This window comes from Acanthisitta chloris, unplaced genomic scaffold (assembly GCF_000695815.1).
Source record: "Acanthisitta chloris isolate BGI_N310 unplaced genomic scaffold, ASM69581v1 scaffold1307, whole genome shotgun sequence".
Classification (NCBI taxonomy): Eukaryota; Metazoa; Chordata; class Aves; order Passeriformes; family Acanthisittidae; genus Acanthisitta; species Acanthisitta chloris.
In genome coordinates, this window is record NW_008682955.1 from 40,712 (window position 1) to 66,891 (window position 26,180).

At 36.4% G+C, this 26,180-nt stretch overlaps 1 protein-coding gene across 1 annotated transcript in view; it reads left to right on the forward strand.

The window, feature by feature from the left end:
* Positions 1–26,180, forward strand: part of UNC13C (unc-13 homolog C (C. elegans)) — a 131,170-nt gene that overhangs the window by 38,252 nt on the left and 66,738 nt on the right. The window contains exons 8-13 of the mRNA XM_009078702.1: positions 3,295–3,522; positions 5,459–5,600; positions 13,256–13,425; positions 16,398–16,513; positions 17,922–18,085; positions 25,874–26,024. Coding sequence (XP_009076950.1) covers positions 3,295–3,522; positions 5,459–5,600; positions 13,256–13,425; positions 16,398–16,513; positions 17,922–18,085; positions 25,874–26,024 — 971 coding nt within the window. The remainder of the gene's footprint in view (positions 1–3,294; positions 3,523–5,458; positions 5,601–13,255; positions 13,426–16,397; positions 16,514–17,921; positions 18,086–25,873; positions 26,025–26,180) is intronic.

A 26,180-nucleotide genomic window follows, 5' to 3' on the forward strand; every position in this document is an offset into this window, starting at 1 on the left:
ACAGCTGAAACTTACTCCATCAGAAGGGGACATTTTCTTTTGGAGGATTGAACAGAATTACAGAGGATTGTTCTAATGCATTGTTTCAGAAATAGTTTGAATTTAAGAAAATCAAGATTTATTTGCTCCTTGAGTGAGAAATATACAGGGTATCTTGTTTTAACAGTACTGCTATGAAATATTGCAAAGATAAAATGGTTATGAGCATGGTAATTCTATCTTTCTGTTTGGAGGAACCATTCTGTTTGTGTTAGTTGGGTGGTTCTTGTCTCACCAAACATGTGAAAACCCCCCTCTCCTCCATCAGGCTTCTCAGCCTGGTTCTTCCCTGCCATTCAGTCCCCTGTTGAATTACACTGGAGGCACTGGGGAAGTTTTTTTGTATCAGAAGTTTCATATGGCAAGGACGTTTATTTCTGTCTCTACAAGTCCAGCACAACACAGATCAATGGTGCATTCTAAAGAGATATCTTGCATTCAGTCAACCCTGATTTAAAGACTATTCAGATCTTACCTCTAGGATCTGAATTCATTTTTGTTGGAGAAAAAAGTAGTTAAGTCTGTGTCTTTCCATTCCTACTGAAATTTGCAGTGGAAAAGAAAAACTTCTGAGATGTCTGTGGAAGATAGCATATGTAAAGTGTAGCATTTTAATCTATTTCTGCTGTTTGAGAGAGTCACAGTTCAAACTGGAATTGTTACTAAAGCTATTTCTCCTCAGTAATAAAAGCAATGTGAGGAAAACCAGATCCAAGATCATGTCCTGGACAATATCAGGGGTACAAATTTCTCACAATCTGCATCTAATCCCTCATTTCTTATAGCAGAGAATGGTTAGAGAGGTTGTTCTTTGAGAGGCTTCTTAAAAGTGAGGAAATCTCTTGTCACTGCATATACTGAAAAACATTTAAGCCATCTAGACAAGAGTGTAATACCTCTGTATTTCTGTTTTCATGACCTCCAATAAGGAGCTGATGTGTTATTACCACTCAAAATTAGTAATCCTTTCCCTGTGGGCTGAAACACTTTCACATGATATTTATGTGCTGACCATGCTTCTTCCTGTTCCACCCATCCCACTGTGAAGACAATAAGCTGCTGCTAACATTCTAAGACCTGAGCTGTTTTTCAGGTTGCCACAACCATGCAGGTGGCATAAGAGGTGTATCCATTTCTGAAAGAGTTGAATCCTGGATAAAACTGAAAAGTTACAAAAGACAAACAAAGTAAAAGTGCCCCTTACATCTTCCTTTTCACTTAGCTGAAGAAAAACTCAGCTCAGAGGTTCCCTGGCCCATACCACCAGCCCCAACAAAAAAAACAAACATAAAAACCAGTTCAGAGCACCATGTTGTCTTTGAAGAATTTTTACAGATATGTAAGTGAGGTCTGAGAGAGAGCTTGCAAAGAAGAAATAGGATTGGCAGTCATCTGTGGTGTGAACAGTTTAAAAAGAGTGCACTGAGTCTTGAAAGAGCAAACCTCTAGAAGGCGAACTGGAGATAAAATATTTAACACACCTAAGGGATCCTGCTCTTCCCATTAGTATGCAAATGTTTTTGAGCATCCTGTCATATTTTTCACAACAGATTAATTGTTCAATGAGTTTGAATATTATACTGCTTTGAAAATGAGGTTCATGTACTTTGTTTTCCACTGAAAATATAAATTGAGCAGTTGGATAAATCTCTATTTCTGAGAAAGCTGATGCTAACAGTATCATAAAGTGAAATGAATGTGATTCACTTTAGTTATTTTTATCACAGTCATCCTTTTGGCCATCTCATAATCACTAGGATGTATTGGCCTCTTGTGATTTATTTTTTTTAAATATGTGATTATTGCTAATGTAGACTGTAGAAGTGAGTTAACATCTCAAGCTATTTAAGGTCAATATCTAACCTTGTTCTAAATCAGGTTTAAAAAAATTAGTAGTACTTTCATTAGATTTCTCATCTTTAACAAGATATCCCTTTCTAGTACTAGGTGCAATATTAAATTAGAATTGATTTCAATCATGTTGAGTTTGTATCAGACCCTAGGGTAAAAGGATCTTTGTTAACTTCCTGTGCAATGTAAGTTATTATATTGTCTTAATTAGTTTGATCAATACACTATGAAAAGAGTTGTTGATAGACTGTCAGCTATAAAGGATGTTAAATTAGTTACAATAAATAATATAAACAGAAGGATATTTTCTTAAAGGAAGTTGAATTTTTAACACATATTTCAATTTTATCTATAGTTTCTCAAACATCAACAAGGTTTTTAACAGGAATGCATTATTGCCGTTCAGACTGTGTCCATGGTTTATCATTCAGTTATGATGTTGCATTTTTACTGTTTAAGGAAGGGCAGAAAAGAAGAGAAAATGAAAAATGTTCCTCCTTGCATCTTCTAAGTGTGACCTGTCACGCTTTCCAGGCAGCTCAGCAATCATGTCTTTTGTGACAGAATCACTAGGGCATTCTTTAAGTGGTATTTGGTTTCACGATATCATCTATTTCTACTAATTCCTAACTTTTCAGTGTGGAAAATCTTTAACCCCTAGAACTTTGGTCTTCTGTAGTCAAAAAAATTAGATACTCTGATCAGGAGATTGTCAAGATTTCTCAAGATTTAGTAGCTATGGAAAACACCTTGAAGAAACCATATAATTCATCCTTTTCACAGTCTGGAATCACTGGTATCTGGTATCTCATCCCACACTTTTCCAATCTAACAACATTTTGCCTTCCCACTTGGCTATATATCTCTACATATAGATATCTTTTGTCCTCTGATATGCTAAGAAACCTTCAGAGACACTGAACACCAGAGAAAACAAACCCTTTCCAGCTCCTTAGATGTGTTGATAATTTCTTCTTAGCCACTGCATGCTGAGTGTGTCTTAATAAAAAACTGCTTCCAAGGAACTTATTGGTGTTTGATGGTATTGCAAAGAAGGAATTCTGTTCTTCTTCAGTATTGAAATACTTGAATTCTGACTGCACAGAAAATTGTTCAACATAATTTTGTCTCTTTTACTATCCCTTTAAATGGAACAATAATACTTTGATCCTCCCAGGAGTTGAGGATGGATAGCTGGATGATGTTTTTGGAAGGGTAAAGTACTTATTGCTGCTTAGTGATATTGATGATGATGATTGTGACAGTGCCACAAGCCTTTGAGCAGTGTTTGACAACATGAGCCAAAATTCAGCAATGCCTGTAGCACGTGAAAATGTGTCATTGGTTAAAATGAGTGGTGTAAGATAACTTTTTAATAACAATAGTGACCTTCTCTCATTTCAGGAGCAGCTGAGAAAAGTTCCAAACATGGTGCAGAAGACAAAACACAGAATATTATTAGTGCTATGAAGGAAAGAATGAAGATTAGAGAGAAAAATAGACCAGAGGTGTTTGAAGTGATCCAGGAAATGTTTAATATTTCCAAAGAAGATTTTGTACAATATACAAAGGCAGCAAAACAAAGTGTTTTGGATGGAACATCTAAATGGTCGGCAAAAATAACCATCACAGGTAATTTACTTTGTTCTAAGAGCTCTTTCTTTCCTAGTCCCCTGGTTCAAGAAAAAGATTTACTATCAGTAGAGCTGGAACTGTTTGTTCAATTGCTTACTTGATGCATCTGCAAACAGTTGAATTTTTAGCACTCCAACTGCAAGAGTTTTTAGTTACAGCTGTTTGCAAAACCAATTTACCTTCTACTGCTTTGAGAAGGAAGATGAGTAAATGGTCTTGTTGCATCTCCTCTACCTCTTACCAAAGTCTCCTGTGCTAATGAAGAGCTTTTTACCACTATCTGCAAGAGTTAAAATTCACAAAAAGGTTTTTGAGTGATTAAAAACGCTTGAGCTTGCAATTCCAAACCCCATTGGTTTGAAACTCATTATCCATTCATGTTGCTTGCTAAGGGTGTGTTCCAGTTTAGTGATGCTGATGCTGCATGATGCTGTGTATGCAAAACATACTCCAGATTGCTTCCAATTGCATTAACCTGGTTGCTCATAAAGATTTCCAGGTCCTCCAACTTTGTCATTTCAGTTTGTGAATTAAAACCTCAGTGAAAATGGGAGGCTATTCTGAAGGATGTGGGATGGTGTATGAAACTCAAAAGAATAATTGTTGAATTTTGGGACTGTCACCACGCACTAGGGACATATATAATTCATGTGTTTACTTTTAGTTTTACCTCTAAAGGACACTGAAGGCTGTTTTGTGTTCGGGCCAGTATAATGCATAAAACTTGAAAATTCTGGGAAACTTTTTCTGGGCTGGCACTTAATGCTTCTGCATAATAGGAGAGCAATACTTCCTTGCCTTGTAAAACTTTCCCCATGATTTTAAAAATATGCTAGGTTGTTCCTAGGAGTTAGTTTTTTCAGAAACTGGATGTGTAAAAGAGTAGCAGAATCTTACTTTTTTCACTGAAGTCAGCACATATGACTGAACTCACACCAGGAGCTGATCTGCTGACTATGAAGGTGCTGGTTTTCTGTAAGCATTTTTCTGAGCACACCAAGGGAGCTTCATTATCCAAAATGATTGACATTAGAGAATGTTAACTAAATGTTACCACTGAGATGCTTTAAATAATATGTGAAAAATAACAAAACCAAGCTCTGTTGATGGTAGGTTCCAGAACAAGTGTTTTAGTTACAGTTCTCTGGGCTTGGTAGGCTGTTTTTGACAGTTCTGCTTTCTCCTGAGATTTTGAGATTTATGAATTATGATGGAAAATCACATTGTGTGTATTTATATTTGCCACTAAATTCATATCCATTAATTATACACCCACATTAACTGTCAGAAAGGCTAGCAAATACATAAACAGTTAATGATAATTGATCTGAACTGTCACCCTCTTTGTGATAGCATAGAAATTAGTCTGAAAATCCTCATGGTTCACCTCACACGAGAACAAATGACAAATCATAGCCATGTCCCTCATGTTTAGCTTCATAATGCACAGGGCAGATTTTTTTTTTTTTTTTTTTTTTTTTTTTTTTTGATTGGAGGTTTTGCTTTGGAAACATTAATTTAGATCTTTGGAGAAATTTTGGAAGTCACTATTTATTGGGAGGGGAATTTTAGGGAATTATTAGACTCTAGCCAAGTTATACAACAATATTACATTATTTGGTCTGCTGATTACATCAATGTTTGAGAAGAGAAGTTGAATTATGCGTGAAGAATATTTTTTGTGTGCTCGGTAGCGATTTTTTACATTTATTACTCTATTAAATTATATTTTAGAATTGTATACAGTTCAGAAGGGTAGTTAGGCAAGCCTTGTCAGTCTCCAGTTAGAGACACTGGGAAAATAATTCACACAGCTTTGTTTCAGGTGCCCTCACTTTGAGGACTTTGTTTCCTGTTGCTGTTGTCACACTCATTTACTTCTTGGCAATAAAGGCTGTTAGGGCTAAAGCACATTTCTCTCCTTTTGTTGCAGTTCTTTGTGCTCAGGGCTTACAGGCTAAGGACAAAACTGGCTCAAGTGACCCATATGTTACTGTGCAAGTTGGCAAAAACCGGAGGAGAACTAAAACTATTTTCGGAAACTTGAATCCAGTATGGGATGAAAAATTCTATTTGTAAGTATAGAAAATACAGTTGTTTCTTGCATTGTTAATTTACATTTAGGTAATATAGGGCTGCCAAGTGAAATAATTACTTAATTTGAAAATATTTGCTGTCTGTACTATGCATATTCATAGCATTAATAAATTAGCAAGTTCTGAATGGAGAAAGAATTTAATTTTATTGGCTTTATCATATAGTTATCATATATCTCATAACTATGTCTTTTGGGGGATGTATTGGTGGTGTCTCTTCTAGTTTCTTAGTGAACTTAAGTAACAGTTTCAGACTTCAACTTGCATACCAAATATTGGCATTGTAAATGTCTTCCTCTGGGCCAGATACTGGCCATGCAAGTTAAATGTCTTTTTATTTGACATTGCAATTTTCTTAGGTGAAACTGGGGAATTTGATAGTAACTGGTATGGTTCAGGCTCTGGGTTGGGCTCCTTGTAGTGTCTATAATTTGAGAGAGTGTTCTCTGAAAGTCTGACGTGGAGGGTATGGTATGATTCTCCTGTGTCCTTTCTTTGGCCACAGCCTCTGAATGAATATGGTTTAGTTTTGTGCCAGTACATCACAGAAATTCAACCCTGACTGCAAAGATGTTCAGTTTGTAAAACAATGACTAAGATTTGAATATGATCTCATGCCAGTTCTGGCAAAGTTCCTGGATTTTTTTTTCCCAGAAAGGCATATTACAGTACTGGAAAGTCTAATTCACACATTGTGTACTTTCCCAAAAATATTGCCTTAGGATGCAACATGTTCCTGACTAAGAATCTGACCAATTTGCCAGTAATATCAATTTACTGTGCTATTCCTCTGCATGTAGAAAAATTGAGCATTTATTCATCTCTCAACTTGATTATGTGCTGCAGTCTATGATCTGCACTTAACTACTATTGTTAAACTCAGTCAAAGATTCTGAAAAGCTAATAAAAACCCTGTGTTGATTTAGGCAGTTTTTTTAAACTGTTCTGAAAAATTCTGGACTACTCTGAAAGCACTTACCAGAGTATTATCACACGAAATTTAGGAGGTGTTTTATGCAAGCTGTGGGAAAACTCTAGGACAGTAAATTCTGTAAACAAGAAATTATAATAATAAAGGATTTGCAATTTAAATGTTTGTTAAAGTCAGTTATTTTATTTGAATTTGTATTGAGAATATATGCAAACTGTTGACATATTTTAATAGTCTAACCTTTTCGGTATTAAATTATAGAAGTCTAATTTATTTATGTGTAATAGTGCTATTCCAACTTGATGAAACCCTGTACTAGTGACAATAAAAATGATGTGTTGAATTTTTAAGCAATGATGAATTTATGAAGCAGCCACAGAGTATCTCAGAAACCTGCAGACTGACCATTTAAGATTCAGGATCCTCAGCTAGTCACTGTGTGCAACAGGCAATTTCTAAATAGCCACTCACTACAATTTAAAATAACATTGTTCAGTTTATTCTTATATTCCTTTCCTCCTATAAGGAAGACATCAGTTGGCATTATTTCTATCTACATAAACCCTGGAAGCAATTTCTGTTAGGCTTCAGGCATTTGAAATAGAGCTGTTTACTTTGAGAAGGTGTAGTGTCATCACATGAGAGGTTTACTTTTTACCATGTAGTACTTCCCTGGTTTTTGACTAAAATCTGCTACCTTGTTGTTGAGGACATTATCATTTCATTAGTGAGTTTGAAAGAGGTTTGGTCTGAGATGTCACTTCTATTTGCCTGGAAAAGGTACTAGGTAATCCAACTATATCAAACAATGTATGCCTATTCCTTTCACAGTACTGGTGTTAGAAATGAATAGTTAATTCAGAAAAAGTACACTCCTAGAAACATTTTACAGGCTTCCCCTGTGCGGATAGTGTTTTCTTCTTGAGTTACTCTGGTAACAGGTGAAGTGTCATCCCTCACTGATTGATTGTGAGTGACCAAAGCAGGAGATTAATTACTTTCTAGCATTTAATTGTATGAATTGGCATAGTGTCCAAAGTTGGATGAGCAATTCAGCAAATTTCGTACGAAGTTTTAAATATGTTTTCTCAAAGATGTGAGAAGGGCTACAATAAAATCCCTGGAAACTTGAAAATATTATTTTCTTTCGTTTTTTTTCCTCCCAGCACTAAGTATTGCTATCATCTGCTGCTCCAGCAATAACATTAATAAAAAAACCCAACCTTAGTATAGCATGAACCTCTTGAGTAACTGCTTTGAACTGAATACATTTTCAATCATTTTTATAGCACTTGTGCTTTCTAAAATAATCTCTCTGACTTATTTAATGCATTGGATTTCAATTGAAAGTATATGAGAATTTTGAAAGTGTATGAAATAAACTATACATGTTTAACCAGAAGATTAAACTAGATCAATAGAACTATTTCATTGACTCAGAAAGTATTATTTAAATTAGGTTCTACTAGTGATATTTGATAATCCTATTTAAAATCAAATATTAACCATCATGCTATCTCCTAAATGATAAACTGCAGAAATAAAAGTTATCTCAAATTCTTACAATCTTATATTTACTCATAATACCAGAATATGCATTTAAATCTCCCAATCTGCCCAAAACAAGGACTTGGAAAAAACATTGGCTCCCCACTGTGCATTTGCTCTGTCATAGCAGATAGAGTGAGGACAGTGTTCTAGTTCTTAGAATCACACATAACCCCGATGTGATTGTATAGTAAACAATAAGAGAATGTTTCTAACAAAATATAATGTGACCCTCTGCTAAATGGCCATGGGGTACTGGCATAGGTTTCAACGTGGGAACTCAGAAACCATAACTAAAATAGAGCTTTTTGGTGCACAAGGTAGGGAAGTAAATAGGCCAGCAGATGCTCATTTAATGAATGCCATACAGGCGCTAAGGGCTTTTTCCTTTCTACTGACATTATTAGAAATGAGACAACTGAGCAGATTTTATTTTTTCCATAACACACCAGTGGACTGAAGAGTTTTATCAACGCCAGAGCAGAGGAAGAGTCCTGCAGCTATCTATCACCTACTCTCTTCTGCTTGAGTGTCACATCCTGATACAGGAAAAGGAACAGCATTTTCAATTTTTTGTTACAGGAAGATATATTTTGGCTGTATGGTTTTCAGCTTTGTAGAAACCTTTAGATCTATACACTATAATAGAACTCTACTCTCATTCTTTTCTTGACTATTTTCAACAGTCAATTGCTGAAATATAGAAATTTGCTTTTTCTGACAGTGCTGTCTAGCAAGCACATATCTCCAAATTGTTTTGCCAACCCTGCAGGTACCAGGTTTCCTCTGGCCATTCATTAACTCCTCAGATACAATTGTACAATACAGAAGTCTTTTAAATAACTGGACGGTTATTTTATTTTTTTTATTCTTTCTATTTTGTCTGTTGCTAGGTTGCCACGTGGCTCTGATAAATAGCTTTATTGGATATATATTGCCACTTTCAAGGCATTAAAACATATGCTCAAATAGTTTCAGGCATCCAGCTGTGGACATTCTTTCCTTAGAATTACCTTGAAGCCTAGCACTATCACAGTTTATTTATTCTGCAATAAATGATTAGTGGATTTATTTAAAGCAATATTTACAATAAGCAGTCATATATAGGAAATAAATACAATGAGAAGGCCTTTCCAAAAGTCCCTTTCTACTGTTATTTTATACATTCTTAGTCAGCTGAGCTGATGTGTAAAAAGTAGGGTCTTCACTGTACCCGAAGATAACACAATTGCTGAACTGTTTAAATGGTGTTCCAGTTTTCAGTGATACCTAAATATGGTTTTGTGAGAATTGTTGAAAGAGCTTAAGGATAGTCTCATAAGCAAGAGTATGTAATAGGGTATATTACATAAAACCAATAAAGTAATCAAGCCTGCATATTAGTTTACTGGATTTATCCATGCTAAAAATTCTTCAATAAGCAGCCAAATTTCTGAGACATTCTACTAATTAAAATAACTGTATCTCACAGCCTCAGGCCCGAATCAAGAGAGCAGAACACCTCAAAGAACCAATTGAAATGATAAATTGTTTGTTCAGCAATAATATTTTTCAGTTTCACAGTACAGCCTGTTTGGTCTGAGTCTTCTTTTCAAACTGCTGTCAATCCAGATTAATTTTATACAACTCTCTTTTTGTTATGACAGAGTAAACTAGTGCAAGAAAAGGCATAATTAGTCTCATTCTACTTTATCAGAAAGCATGGCCCGTGACCACACTGCTAAAGAATTGGGACTGTCCAGACTAGAGAAGAGACAAGTAGTGGAGGTAAGGATGTCTTTAAACACATCCTTTCTCCTGCAGAGAGGAAAGGAATAATCTATTTTCCATGCTTACTGTTATAGTAGAACAAGAAGTAATAGGCACACATTCAATTTAGAGAGGTTTAAATCAGACTTCAGAAAGTTTGCAAATGAGGGGCTAATGAAGGACTGGAATAGATTTCCTGGGAGTCAATGGAACTACCTCTGAACACCTAAGAACAAAGTAGGCAGACTTCTCATAGCAATGCTATGGGTCTGGTTCTGGCTTGCAGTAATGGCTGTAAGAATAAGCATGAGAGTAATCATAGCAATAAATGACTCTCTGAACTTACTGAAAGTAGCATAGTATCATTTAGTTGTCATTTTATCACTGTGTGCAGATCTCTTTGAGGAGATGTACAATCAGGTCATGGCAGTGCATCCAGTATTAAATGTACATTGGGAACTATTGTAAAGATACTTTGTTATAACTTTTTTTTTACTCTAGCCATTAGAATGAGCAGTAATTCTGCGAGGATTATTTCATGTCTGTGTGCCATTCTGGAAACACAGAAGTAGTCTCACCAGATTGTTGGTAAATTATTAAAACTGTCTCTTCTATTTTGCATTTCTGAATATCCTGCAACTTTTCCAGCTTGCAGAAGCATCAGTATGTTCATTTTCTGCTTGCTAAAGAACAAGTCATTTCTTACCTTTGTGTGAGCATATAAACTACTGCCTAGAAGAGGAACACTAAAAATAGCATATGATGTCTTAGCTTTTAATTCCGTGAGCTGATTTTGCTGGACAGAATAAGCAGAAGTAGGAATCTCACCCAGAACTTTTGCACAGATGTTACCAGTGACTAAAGCAGAACGTGCATCTCATTACATAGTGCTGTCTCTGGGAGTCTGGGTAGGTGTGTCATGCAGACACAGCTCTGTAACTTCTATAGTAAATCTCCCTGCAGTGGCACTACCACAGGGCAGGCCAGTAGAAATGTTTGTTCATCCACTCTTCAGTTCTTACAACACGTCTATGCTATTTTTGTGATCTTGCACAGGAATGTTACAAATGTGTAGCAGAGCTGACTCGGTGCTAAAGTTTCAACACAGACATGAACATGTCATTGGCTTTGATAGGTCTCACCATGTTTCACTATCCTAAGATTAAAGGAGAAAAGAATGTGGAAGAGACAACTGAGGATATTGGGGAACAGTGCAGTCTTCCTAACCATCTAAATAAATATTTCTTAATTAGCTAAGTGTACATCAGAGGGAAATTGGTGTTGTCTCAGGAGAATAAAAATACAGTATTTGCACTGAGGTACCATTTAATGACATTTTATATGCATCATCTCCCTGAGAAGCAAAGTAAGAATAAGATTTCTACCAAAAGCACAGATATGGTGATGAAGGTCACATAAATACCTCACTGATGATGTGTCTTCCTGTGCCACTGTAGAAATCCCTAGTTTAATATTTTTGTTGCGTACACAGCTAAATGCAATTCAGGACTCTAGCAATGGTAAGCAATAACTCAGAGCTATATTTCAGGAAAATTAAATATTTTCTGGGTTTAGCCTAGTTTTTTAAGGCAAAGATGTTTATTTAATCCATCTGTATCTTCCTATATTTTATATGTCCTTGCCAACAGCTTTTGAATTTTGTGATCAGTCAGAGAAATTTTACAGATAGCCTTAATAGTATGTCTGTCATGTTCTATGAAAATAGGTGGTCAGAGAGAGATGAGATCCTAACAGTGTCCTCAGTATGAGCTCACCCCATAATAGATACATGAATAGTTCACATGAAGAGGTAATTTATGAAAATCCCAATTATGGGAGAAGATTCAATAGATGATTGCAGTTTGTTAGATGTCAGGGAAGCCAGTCATAAGACAAAAGGAGACAAGGCTTTATTAGTTTTCCTAATCACAGAATAAAGCATGTTTTAATTGCCAGAAATATGTGCAAAGTTAAAATCTGGAATACAGACAGACATAAGCATTTCTGTGATACTGAATGATGTCACAGTGAGGCAGAGGAAAAGCTGTGCATGCCATTTTTAGTGTCTGATTGGCCTTGACAGTAATAATACCATTTACAGCACTTCATACTTCCAAAGCCCATTACCACCACTAATTAATTCTTAGAATACCCCTGAGGGGTGCCAGTTGGAAGATAAGTTAGAGTATTACTGTTTTAATGCTGGAAACACTGAGACAGATCACTGAGCAGTGATAGTACTTGGAATAGAATTCAAAGAAGAATTTTTAATCTAGTGTCAAACTAAGACCCTGCTGAAGATGAAAATTTGCTGCTACAATTTAAAGTTATATTTAAAGATAATCAAAGATACATAATACTTAGAATATTTTTGTAGCATTAATGAATGGATATCAAACCAGTTAGTACAGCTGCATGAGTATGGCTTATAACTGATGCCAGGTCTGTACTAGCCATCAAACACCAGCAGAAAGATTTTCACTGCCACAGACTTCTGCAGTCAATGTTAGGATATTCCAATCAAGTCATCAAAAGCTAATACTGATGAATATTAAACAGTCCTCATGAGGCTTTTAGGAATAAGCAGCAATAGAGTTCCTTTTTCATTTCTGTGCAAATATATACAGGGCATAGTTGGGAGTAAAAATTTTTATCCACTGGGTACTCTGCAGACTGCAAGTGAAGCCACCTCATTCCCTTGTACCTCTAGTGGTTTCTCAAATCCACTCAACCCACGAGGGGTTAGTAAGCCACTTAAATTTGCAGGGAATTTTTTAGTACATGGCAGTCTGTCTCTACTCCCTTCTTACCAGGGAATGGAGGTCTTGGAGAAAATGAATATGTCTTTAAAGAAAGTAGCTACTTATTTCCCTGTGTTTCTGATTGACTGTTTTGTCTTGCTGTGATATTTGTGCATACTTGGGGTTTTTTTCCAAAGGCTTCTTGACACACACTGGAAATATCTTAATTTTTTTCTCTCTACTCTTTGTATTATTCTACTTTTGTAGTTTACTGTATGTACAATATAGCATTCCTAAAAAAATAGACCTGGCCTAACTGTATCTTAGCTAAGATATTTGTTAAATAATGGCATTGAGATGTACACATTTTTAATTAATTAATAACTATAATGAGGAGTTCTTGACATTCCTAAATACAATCTCTATGTATACTTAATCCAATCAAGTTAATCTCTTTACTTTCTCATACATATAGTAATTGCAGTTTTGCCCCTGGCAATGAGGGATGGTCTTTTATTCCACTGGATGTTGCTGATTGTTTGTACTCTGACATTTAATTCAGTTAAGCAAGTGTACAGAAATCCAGCTCAAATAGTTAAACAGCAGTACAAAGGTATAAAAACTGTGTATCACTCATATCCTGTATTTTACTTTTGTTTTTCCAGTGAATGCCATAACTCTACAGATAGAATAAAAGTGAGAGTATGGGATGAAGATGATGACATCAAATCTAGAGTAAAACAACATTTCAAAAAAGAATCAGATGACTTCCTTGGGCAAACAATCATTGAAGTAAGAACATTGAGCGGAGAAATGGATGTATGGTATAACTTAGGTATGATTCTTATTGATTTCTTGAAAAAAATATAGGTAGAATCTCAGTCTGTAGCTTTGGTACTTCAAAATGTATAGCTTCAGTACTTTTAAAATAAATATTACAGCTTGATTTGAAAATGAAAGATACTTCTTTGATTTTGATTCAGACAGCAGACTCACAATTACAGAAACAAGCTAATTAATCCCCAATGATATCAAAGAAAAATATTTAGGTTTAAAGCAAAATTAAAACTCTGTGGAAAACCCAACATTTTAGAGTAGTCCATTAACAGTAGCATTCTTTGGGAAATACATCTACAAATACCCACATTCATTTTATCACATATTTTTTTACAAAATATTTATTATGGGCTTAATCATCTCTGCTTTTCCTTGTGTTTACACCTGCAGTTCTTCACAAAACTTGCTTGCTTGAGTTTTCTGTTCTGTCCACATCAAATGTGTTTACACTGCAAGTGATAAACCAGAGGCAGACTGTTGAACCTCAAGCTCCTCTCTGATGTCCTCAGTGGCTGCACTTTCCTGTCTAGACAGGTCTTTAAAAGTAACATTCTTTAAACCAGAAATAAATTAATGGAAAAGTGTCTCAGAATATACTTTCCCTATTGAAATCTAAGCATAGAAGCACTTTAAAAGTTAATCTCCTATATTTGATCATAAAATTATGACATTAGCATTTTTGTTTAGGCTGATTGCTCTGTAAAAACTTTAGGTGAATTACATGACATTTTCTGAAGTTGTAGAGTATTTGTTTCCTAATCAAGTTCATGTTTCCTTGTCTAGTGTTTAATTTCCCAGTGATATATGTAGATAGATCAGAGAACTTTTTGATCTCTTATTGACAATGAAGTTAAACTCTTGTTTTATTTCTTATTTATAATGAGATTTTTTAAATGTCATTATGAATTCTGAATTTTATTCCTTCAAAAGTTTCAGTGACTTAAACTGATATAAATGCTGATATAAATTATAATTAAATGGATTTTTTTTAAACAAATTGTGCAGAACTGATTTGACTGGAAGCAGTTTAATAATAGCATCAAATATCTATGTGCTCTGCAAAAGGAAGAATCTGGAATGAAAACCTTTCAATCAGCATCTAAAAAATATTGATAAGTGGGTGGTGATAATTCTAATTTTCTAAAAAGAAAGGCATATTTAATTCCAATGCATGCACACTTTGACGTAACTGCAGTATGTTACATCATACAGAAGAAAGAGGAGTGAAATACTCAAAACAATTGGATTTGTGGAATAGTAATCCTTACTAATTGTACTGCTCATCACCACTTGCATCACGGTGGTTTGTGAAAGAATCAAAAAAAATTTTAATTCCTGTTGTCTCAGTGATATTGCTAGAGTGGACTGGAAAAGTGATAACTGGAGTCAAAGATCATTGGTAACCTCCACAACGAGTGACAGCAGCTAATCAGATAGCATAAAAAGAGTTCTCCATGGCACTTCTCCTTAAAGATTCAGCTTAGCTCTCTCATCGAGTTCTGCTAAGAACATCCTGAGTTTCAGCACATTGGGTTTGCATGGCAAAGTTCTGGTAGCAGGGGCCTACAGAGGTGACTTCTCTGTGAAGCTGCTAGAAGTTTCCCCTGTGCCTGACAGAGACAATACCAGCCAGCTCCAAGATGGACCTGCTGCTTGTCATGGCCAAGCCCATCAGTGCCAGTATTAGCACCTCTGGGATAATGTGTTTAAGAAGGTGGGTGGGCAGGAGATGACTGCACAACTGCAGCTGGAGAGAGAAGCAAGAATGCGTGGGAGGAACAGATCTGCTGACATCCAGGTTAATGAAGAAGCAGGAAGAGGAGAGAGATTCTCCTGCAGCCTGTGATGAAGACCATGATAAGACAGACTGTCTCCCTGCAATCCATGGAGGTCCATGGAGGAGCAGAGATCCACCTGCAGCCTGTGGAGGACCAAAGCAGGTGGATGCCAAAAGGAGGATGTGACCCTGTGGGAAGCCTATGCTGGGGCAGGCTCCTGGCAGGACCTGTGGCCCTGTGGAGAGAGGAGCCCATGCTGGACCAGGTTTATGGGCAGGACTTGTGATCCTGCAGAGGACCCATGCTGGAGCAGCCTGTTCCTGAAGGACTGCACCCCATGGGAGGCACCTGCGCTGGAGCAGTTCATGAGGAACTGCAACTCATGGGAAGGACTCACATTGGAGAATTCATGGAGGAATGTCTCCTGTGGGAGAAACCCCACTCTGGAGCAGGGAAGACTGAGGAGTCCTCCACCTGAGGAGGAAGGAGTGGCAGAGATAATGATGTGATGAACTATCTGCAGCCTCTATTCCTCATCCCCCATGCAGGGGGGATGGTAGAGAAAATCAGGAGCAAAGTTAAGCCTGGGAAGAAGGGAAGGGTGGAAGGAAGGTGTGTTTTAAGATTGGGTTTATTTATTGTTATCCTACTCTGATTTGAGTGGGATCAAATTAATTTTTCCCCAAGCTGAGTCTGGTTTTGCCCAAGAAACTAAGTGGTGAGTGATCTCTCCTTGTTCTTCTCTTGACCCATGAAGATTTCATTACATTTTCTCTCCCCCATCCAGCTGAGGGGCTTTGGTGGGCACCTGCATCCCACCAGGGTCAATCTACCACATTCAGACATAGTAGACCAGGTTGTTCATAATTAAATGAAAATAATAATAATTAGTACAGACACCAGATAGAAAATGAAAATTATTTCTATTGAAAAGGGAAAAGTGGTAAATAATTTGCTGTGCAGCCTGGTTTGAATATGGCAGATAAGAAAGATTCTTTAATTCATAGTTTGATATTCTATTTCCTGGTCTGAACAATGTGTGAGGTACTGAAAAATAAAATCTTGTTTTCAGCAGTAGGACTTTCTGCCTTTAAAAAATATTCTTATTAAACTAGAAAAATTTATGAAAGCTTTTCAGATGACATACATGTGTTCTTGGTAATTACTAATGTATTATTTTTCCACTGTCCAGAAAAGCGAACGGATAAATCAGCAGTCTCTGGGGCCATTAGACTGAAAATCAATGTTGAAATAGAAGGAGAAGAGAAAGTTGCTCCCTATCATGTGCAGTACACCTGTCTACATGAGGTATGTCAGAGAAGTTAAAGTATACTATAGAGAAATTCCTATTCAGTTGTTGCATGGATAAGGAAAAAAGGCTACAGAACATTAGAACACTGAAACAAATAACTGCTGCTATACCTTGGGACAAGTTTATTTTAGATTTCCCATTTGGTATTGCTGATGGCATATCAGGTTCAGAGGCAAAGGCAGAACAATGTAAGACCAACAGATGAGTCCTGCCAGTAGCTGTTAGAAAAATAAGAGAGAGTACCACATAAGCTCTCCCTGTACTGTGTTTTGATTTAGCACGTTGATGCTCCTTACATGCTAACATCAAGAATATACAAACATTTCCGTATATTACAGAAATATAGCTATTAACTGTAAAGGATTTCTTTACTGCTACATTAACTCACATTTTGGAGAGAGGAGAGAAGGCAGGAGAAGCACAGACAATAAAAAATTTCATTTTCCCTTCATCTAGATTGCTTTTGTCAACATTGAAAAAAAAATCATCCATGATGAACCAGTGTGTCTTTTGAGAGATATTGTTTGCAATTGGTTCCTCTTTCCTCAAATAGTGAACCATGTAGAAATTCTATTATGAAAATACAAGGGGTTTCTGAAAAATGATAGGCAATATATGGCTGAAAGTTCAGCACTAATCTGTCTCCAAAAACTTCCATTGTTCACCATTTGTAAAATCAGATATTCAGGGCATTTGTGCTGATAGATTTTGACCTGATGTTGCAATTTTTTTGACCTGTGAAGTATATGGCAACATTCTATTGCTTTAATACAAGCCATGGGACAGTTATGGACTTGTTAGGAATCTGAAGGTATTTCAAAGTATTGGGGTTTCTTTTATCATTGAAAATAGGAATAAAATCTGCTGCTCAGTTTGAGGATACATATGGAGTTAGGTAATCTGAGCAGCATTTTATGACACTAATGTCAAATACTAGCTTTGGTCCCAAGGCTCCTAAACCTAAACTTTATTGCACATCATGCACTACTTGAGAAGCATCTGCAATATTTCTGTTAGCTCCCTGTAATTTACAGGTCTTAAATAATGAATTTGAATTTTATTGGTCACAGATCCACTTAAAGCTGAAGCACTGTGGGGTGACTATTATAGCATCACAATTTCATTCATTAACAAGGGCATATAATAGAGAACTTTCTGCACTATCTTATGTTGCAGCCTTTTTCTGCCAGTGAACTGACAGGACTTTATACTGAGGAGACAGATCAATGTGCTGAATCACAAGCCTGCTGACTAGTTTGTGCTAGTCTTCAGAAAAATAAATATTTTTAAAAAAAAATGAGCTAACAATATATTGATGACTATATACGGCTATATATTAGGATGTATTTTCCAAATGCTGCTTAAAAGCTAAAATTTTCTATTTGGAATATTTCTTACCTTTAGAATCTATTCCATTACTTGACGGAAGTTAAATCTAATGGTGTTGTGAAAATCCCTGAAGTGAAAGGGGATGAAGCCTGGAAGGTGTACTTTGATGATGCTGCACAAGAAATTGTAGATGAATTTGCAATGCGCTATGGAATTGAATATATTTATCAAGCTATGACGTAAGTATTATCATGTCTGGTTTTCTGCTTTACTCTCAAGAATGCATTTGAGGCAAGTAATAAGTTTCAAAGCTCCACGTTTTCATTGTCCATTTCTCTTCTATTCCTGATTTAAAATTCTTCTTTTCTGTCCATCTGATTCTCATTTAAGTGCTTCTCATCTGAAGTGGATTTAAGATATATTATGAACACTTTATAAGCTGTTACTGGTATTACTGCTAATGCATTTCTTAATCCTTATGATACTGATATATAGCAAGGCTCAGAAAGATTTCCAGTGTTCCAGATGGGACTGAGATGGTAGGACATGATTTCACATGCTCTGTACTCTTTTCCAGGAATACAGAAATCATAGAACATCAGCAATGGCTATAGTGAGCTTCTGTAGTATATCTAAATAATTAATGCAAATCATTTTTAACAGTATTGGAACTTGTTGCTATGTTGTTCATTCTGAAGTAGCTGTCTGATCACTTTAGAACACAGCAGCATTTATCTTAGAGGCCTGGAGACATGAGAGCTCCACTATGCATTCTCAATTTTTCCAATAAAACGTTTTCTGGTGAGAAAAACTATATTCTGCTCCTACTGGAGCTTTAGGAAAGCAGAGGACTTCAAATGAGTCCTCTAAAGAAGAAATATAGAAATATTTTTCTTATAGGAAGGTGATATTATGGAATTTTGAATGAAACATATGTCTCATTTTCTCTATCTCTTAACCTCCTAAACAGAAAAGTCTTATAACGAGTATGAAGGCACAAAGCATGTAAAGTTTTCTTTTTAGTGCAGGATAATGACACCATCTGCTATTGCAATGAGCATGTATTTCACTTTATGTAGCCCTCTGTGAATTATTGTACTCTGAATCTTATATAGAAAGGTAGAGGGTGTATTTGTAATATATAGATTTTAATGCTTTTCAACTGAGAAACTTATACAACATTACACAGAGTAATTAATTAAATTTGACAGTTCCTGTGTGGTATTGTACATCTAAACTACATATGGAGGAATTCATACATAGAGTTTCATGAATGTTGGGTTTTCATGTTTAGCTTCTCTTTAGCCTTCTTTATCTTTACACCTTGATTATGTCATTTCTTTACTAGCACAACAATACAGTTTTGTAACTTGATTTAAAATGGTATGGCATTTTAATCAAAATATTATTGATAGTTATTCCTCCTCTATGTATTAAAATGAGCACAAGGTTTGATGAGAGATGAATCCTCTCTTCATGCCAATGGAGGATTCTTATTACTTATTTGCATCAGAAATAAAAGACTAATTTAGCAATGGTATTTCCTCTTAACTATAGCCCTGGTAGTTGGTTATCTCAATACAATATGAAATTTTTCACACACAACCTCAACTGTAAAATTGTTTTGAAGTTTCTTTTTATTCATCTCTCGATGCATATCAGTGCTGTGATGTTTTCCAGGAAAAGTTTGAAGCTTGTTTTAGAGATTCAGATGTTGCGAAAGTCAGCATTGCAGAAATAGCAATAAAACAGATATGACCATTTAAAAAGCTTTTTTACTTAACAGAGTTAGAAATGGACAGGTTATATTTTCATACAAAGAAGATGCTTTATTTTTACCTCAGTAAATAACATAAAAATATTCATGAGAAGGAAGTAAATTTAGTATGAGCTTCAAACATGGAGCTGGGCAAGTACTGCAGCATATTTTTCAGGAATCCTTACTCAAGAAATCTTGACCAAGTAATTTTAAGTTAAATTACCTACTTTGCCTTGTCCTCCTTTTGTTCTTGCTTTTTTCTATACCTTTTCCACCATGTTTCCTCACTGTTAATGACTGAAAACCAGGTATTTGAAGGCAGGTGTCATAAAAAAAGTGATTTAATTATTGGTAGTAACAGGAAATAAGAGCTAAGATTTGTTGCCCCCATAGCCATGTCCTTTTATATTTCAAAATGTTGTATGTTAATAATGAGAAATCCCTATTTGAGGGAAAATCTCCATCCTGTTTAAGTTAAGAATAAAATCAATAATTAATGTAATCTCCAATAATGCTTGGAGAAGAATGTATATTCATATCCACTGTTTTGCTGATTCATTTGCAGACACATCTCAGAGCATTGAGACTTTGGGGAGAAGAGTAGTGAAAACACTAGATCTGTCATGAGGAATTTTCTTTTGGACTATTATGTGTTGGTTTTGTATCTGTTTATGAGGTGACCTTTTTTTTCTGGAGCAATTTTAATGGCTGGAAGAAAATGTGCATCTTCTTGCTTTGGAAAAGAGAATTATCAGAAACCATTTGGTAACGATCTTCTCCTACTAAAACAAAAGCAATTTTCTACCATACAGCAGAGAGAGAATTTGAATGCAATCACTTAGCCCAAAGGAATATTGTGTAAGCATTTTTTGCTTGAGATTCCAGTTGCAGAGTACCTCTGCTGCATGTCTCATGATAACATTGTAAATTAAAATGTTTGCATTTGTAAATGAAAAACTGGCTATGCTTTAATGCCCCATGATCCAGACCCCAGAGAGAACCCACATGCTTCTTACACACTTTATCTCACATGAGTTTTAGGATGTTGCTGATGAGGTGCTGTTATTGCCTGAATGTAATTTTTAGTATTCATATTTGTTTTTAAATTAGCTGTTATATAAAGTTTCAGTGCCACTTAAGTCAGTCTTGACCCTTTTAGGTATGAGTAGATGGCATATTCTGGAGTAGGAACATATGCCATTCTGCATTTCTGAGCACAACATAAATTTAATTAAGCTTCCCTAAAGTGTTCCTGTCTAGAGCAATTTGGCATCCTGTTGCACTACAGCAGTAAACAACCCCACTTGTCTATAATTTTTAGTTCATGCCACTGGCTTTGTCATCTCCAATCCCCTTAGTAAACCCTGATGATTTCTTTCTGACTCTCAATATTTCTTTATATTTATTCCTTTAGAGCATAGAAATAATATTTCAAAAATAGTCTTGATTTTCCAAATACACTGAGTATACTCATACTGGAATGTAGATATCCACCCAAAAGATACCATAAAAGTTGCTACTTATCTACTCTAGTCATTGTCCCCAGTGAGACCTTTCTCATTAAATTTATAAAGAGAATGAGTTCAAGCTTGATTGCACCTGTTGCAGGAGATAGAGGCATCCATGTTTTAATGAGAATAAATGTAGACAGTTTTTCCCTAAAGGATGCCCACTTAGAAAGGGTGTCTTATTCTCAAGACAGGAATTACAACTGCCCAGTTCCTCAGCAAGAAAATCTGCTTTTAAGTTGTTTGTAGAATTCACATGCATAGAAAAAGAACCATTGATACAAAACCAAAATACAACAAAAAGCCTGCTTGTGGTGCAGTAATTGCATCTCTTTGAAGTCTTGACTGAATAGATTCCATAATCCACTCTTCTTTCTTAGGATTATTATATTCCTCCACTCCTCATGGAGTCTGTATTAGAAAAAGAAAGACAGTTACAGCAATTCTTATATGGTTCAGAAGACATTTTTACTTTCTTTTTGGTGATGGATAGCAGCTAGAGAGACACTGTTAGCTACATGAGTGGTATGTGTAACTCCCAGAAGTAGAAGCATGTATGTGTGAAACAGTAGGAAAGAAAATAAGTGTCACAGAAAACCAGCACAGTGATCCAGATGGAGTGTGTTTTGATGAGTGCAGTGATTGATGGCAGTTTATGCTGTAAATTCCATGTTTTGAAGGAATCATGCTAGAAGTTTATTTACCTAGATATATTAAGTCACCTTTCCACCATGAAGAAAAAATAACTTTCCTTGCTTCCTTTTCTTTTTCAGTGTAATTTATTTCTGTTTAGAAGGCAAAAACCAGAGCACATATTGAAACAGTGTTTGACTAGACAGTGAAATTATACATAACATCAGCAACCTGGATTTGGTGTAATAGAGTCAAGTGCAATAAAAGCTCCATTAACATCTTTGCTTCTTACTGGCAAGAGTCACCACAGGTAGACCCCTAATGCTTCTCAATCAGCAGCATAGTTCTATTTCCAGCAGGTTAATGGGCATTAGCTATGCCATCCTGCGAGTTTTCAACTAATGTGGTGGCATTGCAAAGAGCACACAAGTCAGCCATTAAACTAATTTTTTATTGATAGGATTTGCTTACTGATGAGTACAGCAGATCAATTAGCCTTCTTTCGTCCCTGATTCACACTAGCAGAAAGATTCGCAGAATCACAGGCACTGCATGTTGGTCAGGAAATTGCATAGTAAGAAAGCTGGAGCAAGCAGGCCTTGTTTCAGACATGACTCTAGCTTAAACAGTATAAAATGTGTGAGACTTAGCAATCGTTGCTGTGACACCATATGCCCCTTAGAAATTATTAATACTTCATGCTATTGGCTACTGTTTTCAGAGACCTGCAAACACAAGCAAGGGAGTTTCCTTTGATCTATTTATTTTAGCAAGCAGAAGGAAGCAAGGTGGCCAGCAGGTGTCTGATAACCTACATTATCAGCATTCTCAGATTCATGACCCATATTGCACGTGGTATACTTAATAGGCTCTATGAACTTTAGAGAGTTTAATTAAATGAAGGAGAGAAAAATCTAGCACTTGATACAGGTATTTCATCATCATTTTCACTAACCATATCACAGGCAAAGCAAGACAGTAATACAATAAGGACATAAATTACACCAATAGGTGTATATCTTCCTCATGATAAATTGGTACAATTTGAGTCTATTTTCAAGGTAAGAGTTCAATACAGGTTATGAGTAGCTCAGGTAAAGTGGTTACAAGAACCATCAGAAGGCATCTCGCTGATCTTTGAGTGTTAACCCAAACTGCTTTTCCATGGTCTGTCATGTTCCCTGAAGGCAATTGAAACTTTCTCAATGGCTTCCAAGACAGGGCTGCTGCTGACTACCACTTTTGCCTGTCTCCTCCATCAGCAGAGCATTTGTTACAGGTATGACTGTAAGGCCAGTGGGGTTATCAGTGCCACCTTATCTCCAGTCTAGGGTTACTCATGCACTAAAGACCTTTAGGTCCACTAGAAGGTTTTTGGAAATTAAAGGTCAAAGGTCAAGGGTAAAAGTATATGTTAATTGTTTTGGTGTCAATTTTTTAAACAAAAGTTCTGATCATCTTTGCATGTTTCTCAAAATGCATGTGATTAATAGATCAGGAGAGATTTCTATTAATTTTAAAGCTTGCTTTTACTGGTGAGAATTACCAGACATCACTATTGTCTTTTATTACAAAGGAAATTATGATTCCTCTACTTAACAGAAATCATGACATATAATGAGAGACTTTCTTAAGTGGCAGAGAGCTGCATTGTGCTTTTAGTCAGATTCATATTGCAGTATTTAAAAGCACTTCTGGAAAATACTGGCAATGAATGAAAGGCTTGGTAATGAGAACATAGCTGGGAATGCTGAGTTCTAGTCCTGGCCCATGGGATCGATTTATTGTGTAGATTTGAGCAGTTTCTCCAGTTTTGTAAGATGGAGATAATAGCACTTAAGGACCAACCTTACAGAAAGGCCAAGAAATGCTTGCAAAACATTTTGAAGATTGTTGGGGTCCTTGCAAGGGACACGGACTACAGCACACACCATTATGATGCTCTTGTAGCCAACTTTATTTAGGGCACCTAACAGTATTTATAGTAAAATGTCTCCCGTACATGCAGCTATGCACTGATCACACAACTCTAGATTGGTTGCTCAACCTGTCAATGCTGCAGTTCTTACTTATGATAGGTTACAAGTTTAAGCTGCATCCCGCTCTCACATCCTGGGAAAGTGATGACAAGAGCTACACAGTGTCTATGAGAACCTAGACAACAGCACTATTCTCAGCTTGTTAGCAAAATGACTTATCTATAAGGCAGTAAAACCAAAACTAAACCTAAAAACCCTGGCAGCAGGAGAGAGCAAGACCATTTAAGGTGTTGGATTGAAGACACAGGAATGCGTGAAGATAGAAATAAGGTCAGCACGACCTATTTTGTGTGTCTTGTTTTTAATTGCTTAAGCATTCCTTTAACCATTGCTCAAGTCACAGCTCCTCTGCTAGCCAGGCCCCAACAGAACATGACTGCCATGGTACAAATTTTATGTATATATGTATTACTGCATTGGTGCAGGACTATGTGATAAATAAATCTAGCTAGAAAATGCTTTGAAGAAGGCCTAATGCTAGAGAAAGGTGTTGGGGAGTGCTTGGTTTGGAGTGATGTGAGGCACTGGCAGCCCAGGGCACTTTTTAGGCCCATTTCTGACTCTTTAGATGAGCGTCTGTAGTAAGAGACTGTGCACTGAGAGGGAAGTACTGGAAAAGCAGAAGCAAGGGAGACTTTATGTGCTGCCACTTTCTGACTCATTCCATTCCCCCTAGTTCCCCTTTTTGGTCTGCCAGCCCTATAGTTTTTAAGAGTTGTTTGGCAGAAATTGCAGATTACCCCAGAGTTATGAAAAAAGCATCTACAAATACACTGAAGGCATCCACAAATAATACTAAGTCAGCGGCATGGGAGACCCTAGAAGAGGTACTCTTGTCTCTTCATCAGAAGCAAGTTTCTGCAACCCTGGAACATCAGAAAGCAGGAATATGATGAACAGGGTTAGTCACAAGAGCAGAGTGAAGCAATTTAGAGGACTGCTGAGACAATAAGAGGGTATCAAAAAGCTTAGTGCAGTTAGAGTGAATTTGTGTGCAGGCTTGCAGGAAAGTACAAAGAGCTTGTTTTTTATAGCTTTAGGAACAGGAATCTAAATACAAGATGAAAATAATCCTGAATGATGTCTTGAAATATTTTTTGGGCAGTGACAGCAGTTAAGGGTACTTGGCTTAAGTTTGGCAGGATGGAGTTCAGTTGTACCTTGTGTAAATTTTTCCCTTGGAAGTGCACTAATGCCCAGGTGGTTCAGGCCCAGCACACTGCTCTGCCTTATGCTCCTGAAGAGAAACAGGAGAAAGGAGCCAGAGACTCCAGCTAAGAGGAGCATGTGGCTAAATCAGGACCTTCAGTCACACAGAGAGCTTCAGAGTTTCTTCGTCCTCTCCTGTTTGACTGTACATCCATTTTCACCACCATCTTCTCTTCCTAATTCCCCTCACACTCTTTTCTATCCATATACATTTACTCTTTATCACTTTACCTCCTACCCAGTCCCGCCTAACTATAAATCTTGAAATAAGGAATTTATGTTTGTAATGATGTTGTTCACTCTCCTCATGTGTTAGATCTTTCATCCATCTTGTATCTCTGTTTTCTTACATTATAAGCTCTCTGTATGCCACAAAGAGGCATTTCCTGTCGTGTTGAGCTGCTGGTTTTGGCTACTTCAGGTTTGAGACCGATTATCAACATTTTACTGCCTTGAATCAAAGTGGAACAGTTTCAGTTATGGCCTAAATCAAAGCAAGGTGAACCCAGGAGTTGCTCGATGCCTCACCTTTGTAGCCTAAAATAAAAGCCACTCTAAAATGCTGGTTTAAGTCTTTTTGTTGGCATCAATTAAATCCATTTCCACTATACATCTCCGTGGATTTTTATGATGATAAGTTTGTGTTTGGTTTTAAGCTTTTGTTTAATAATGAATGTTTTGCTTAATAGCAATTAAAATGTAGTTAAATCATGGATTTGTGTTTAGGATTAACAGAATAAGAATCAAGTGTGAATCTGATATGCAGTTGTTCATGAGATAGCTTGAAACTTAGACCATTGAAGCTGAACAGAAACTGTGGTGAGAGAACAAGCAGCTTCTTTGCTAACTTTAATAACTGTTGGTTTGTTTGAATTGTAGGCACTTTTCCTGTCTGTCTTCTAAATATATGTGCCCTGGAGTTCCAGCAGTTATGAGTACATTGTTGGCCAATATAAATGCTTTCTATGCTCATACCACAGCAGCAACTAATGTATCTGCCTCCGATCGCTTTGCTGCTACTAACTTTGGGGTAAGTAGACCTGCTTTTTTTTCCCCTAATATATACCATGCTAACAAATTCAATTCATGTCTTGAAAAAGGTGTAAATGTTTAGTTTTGTAAAGAACATTTGCTCTGGATGCTAAAACAAATTTTGGGCTGTAGCAAACACTGTATTAAGTACAGC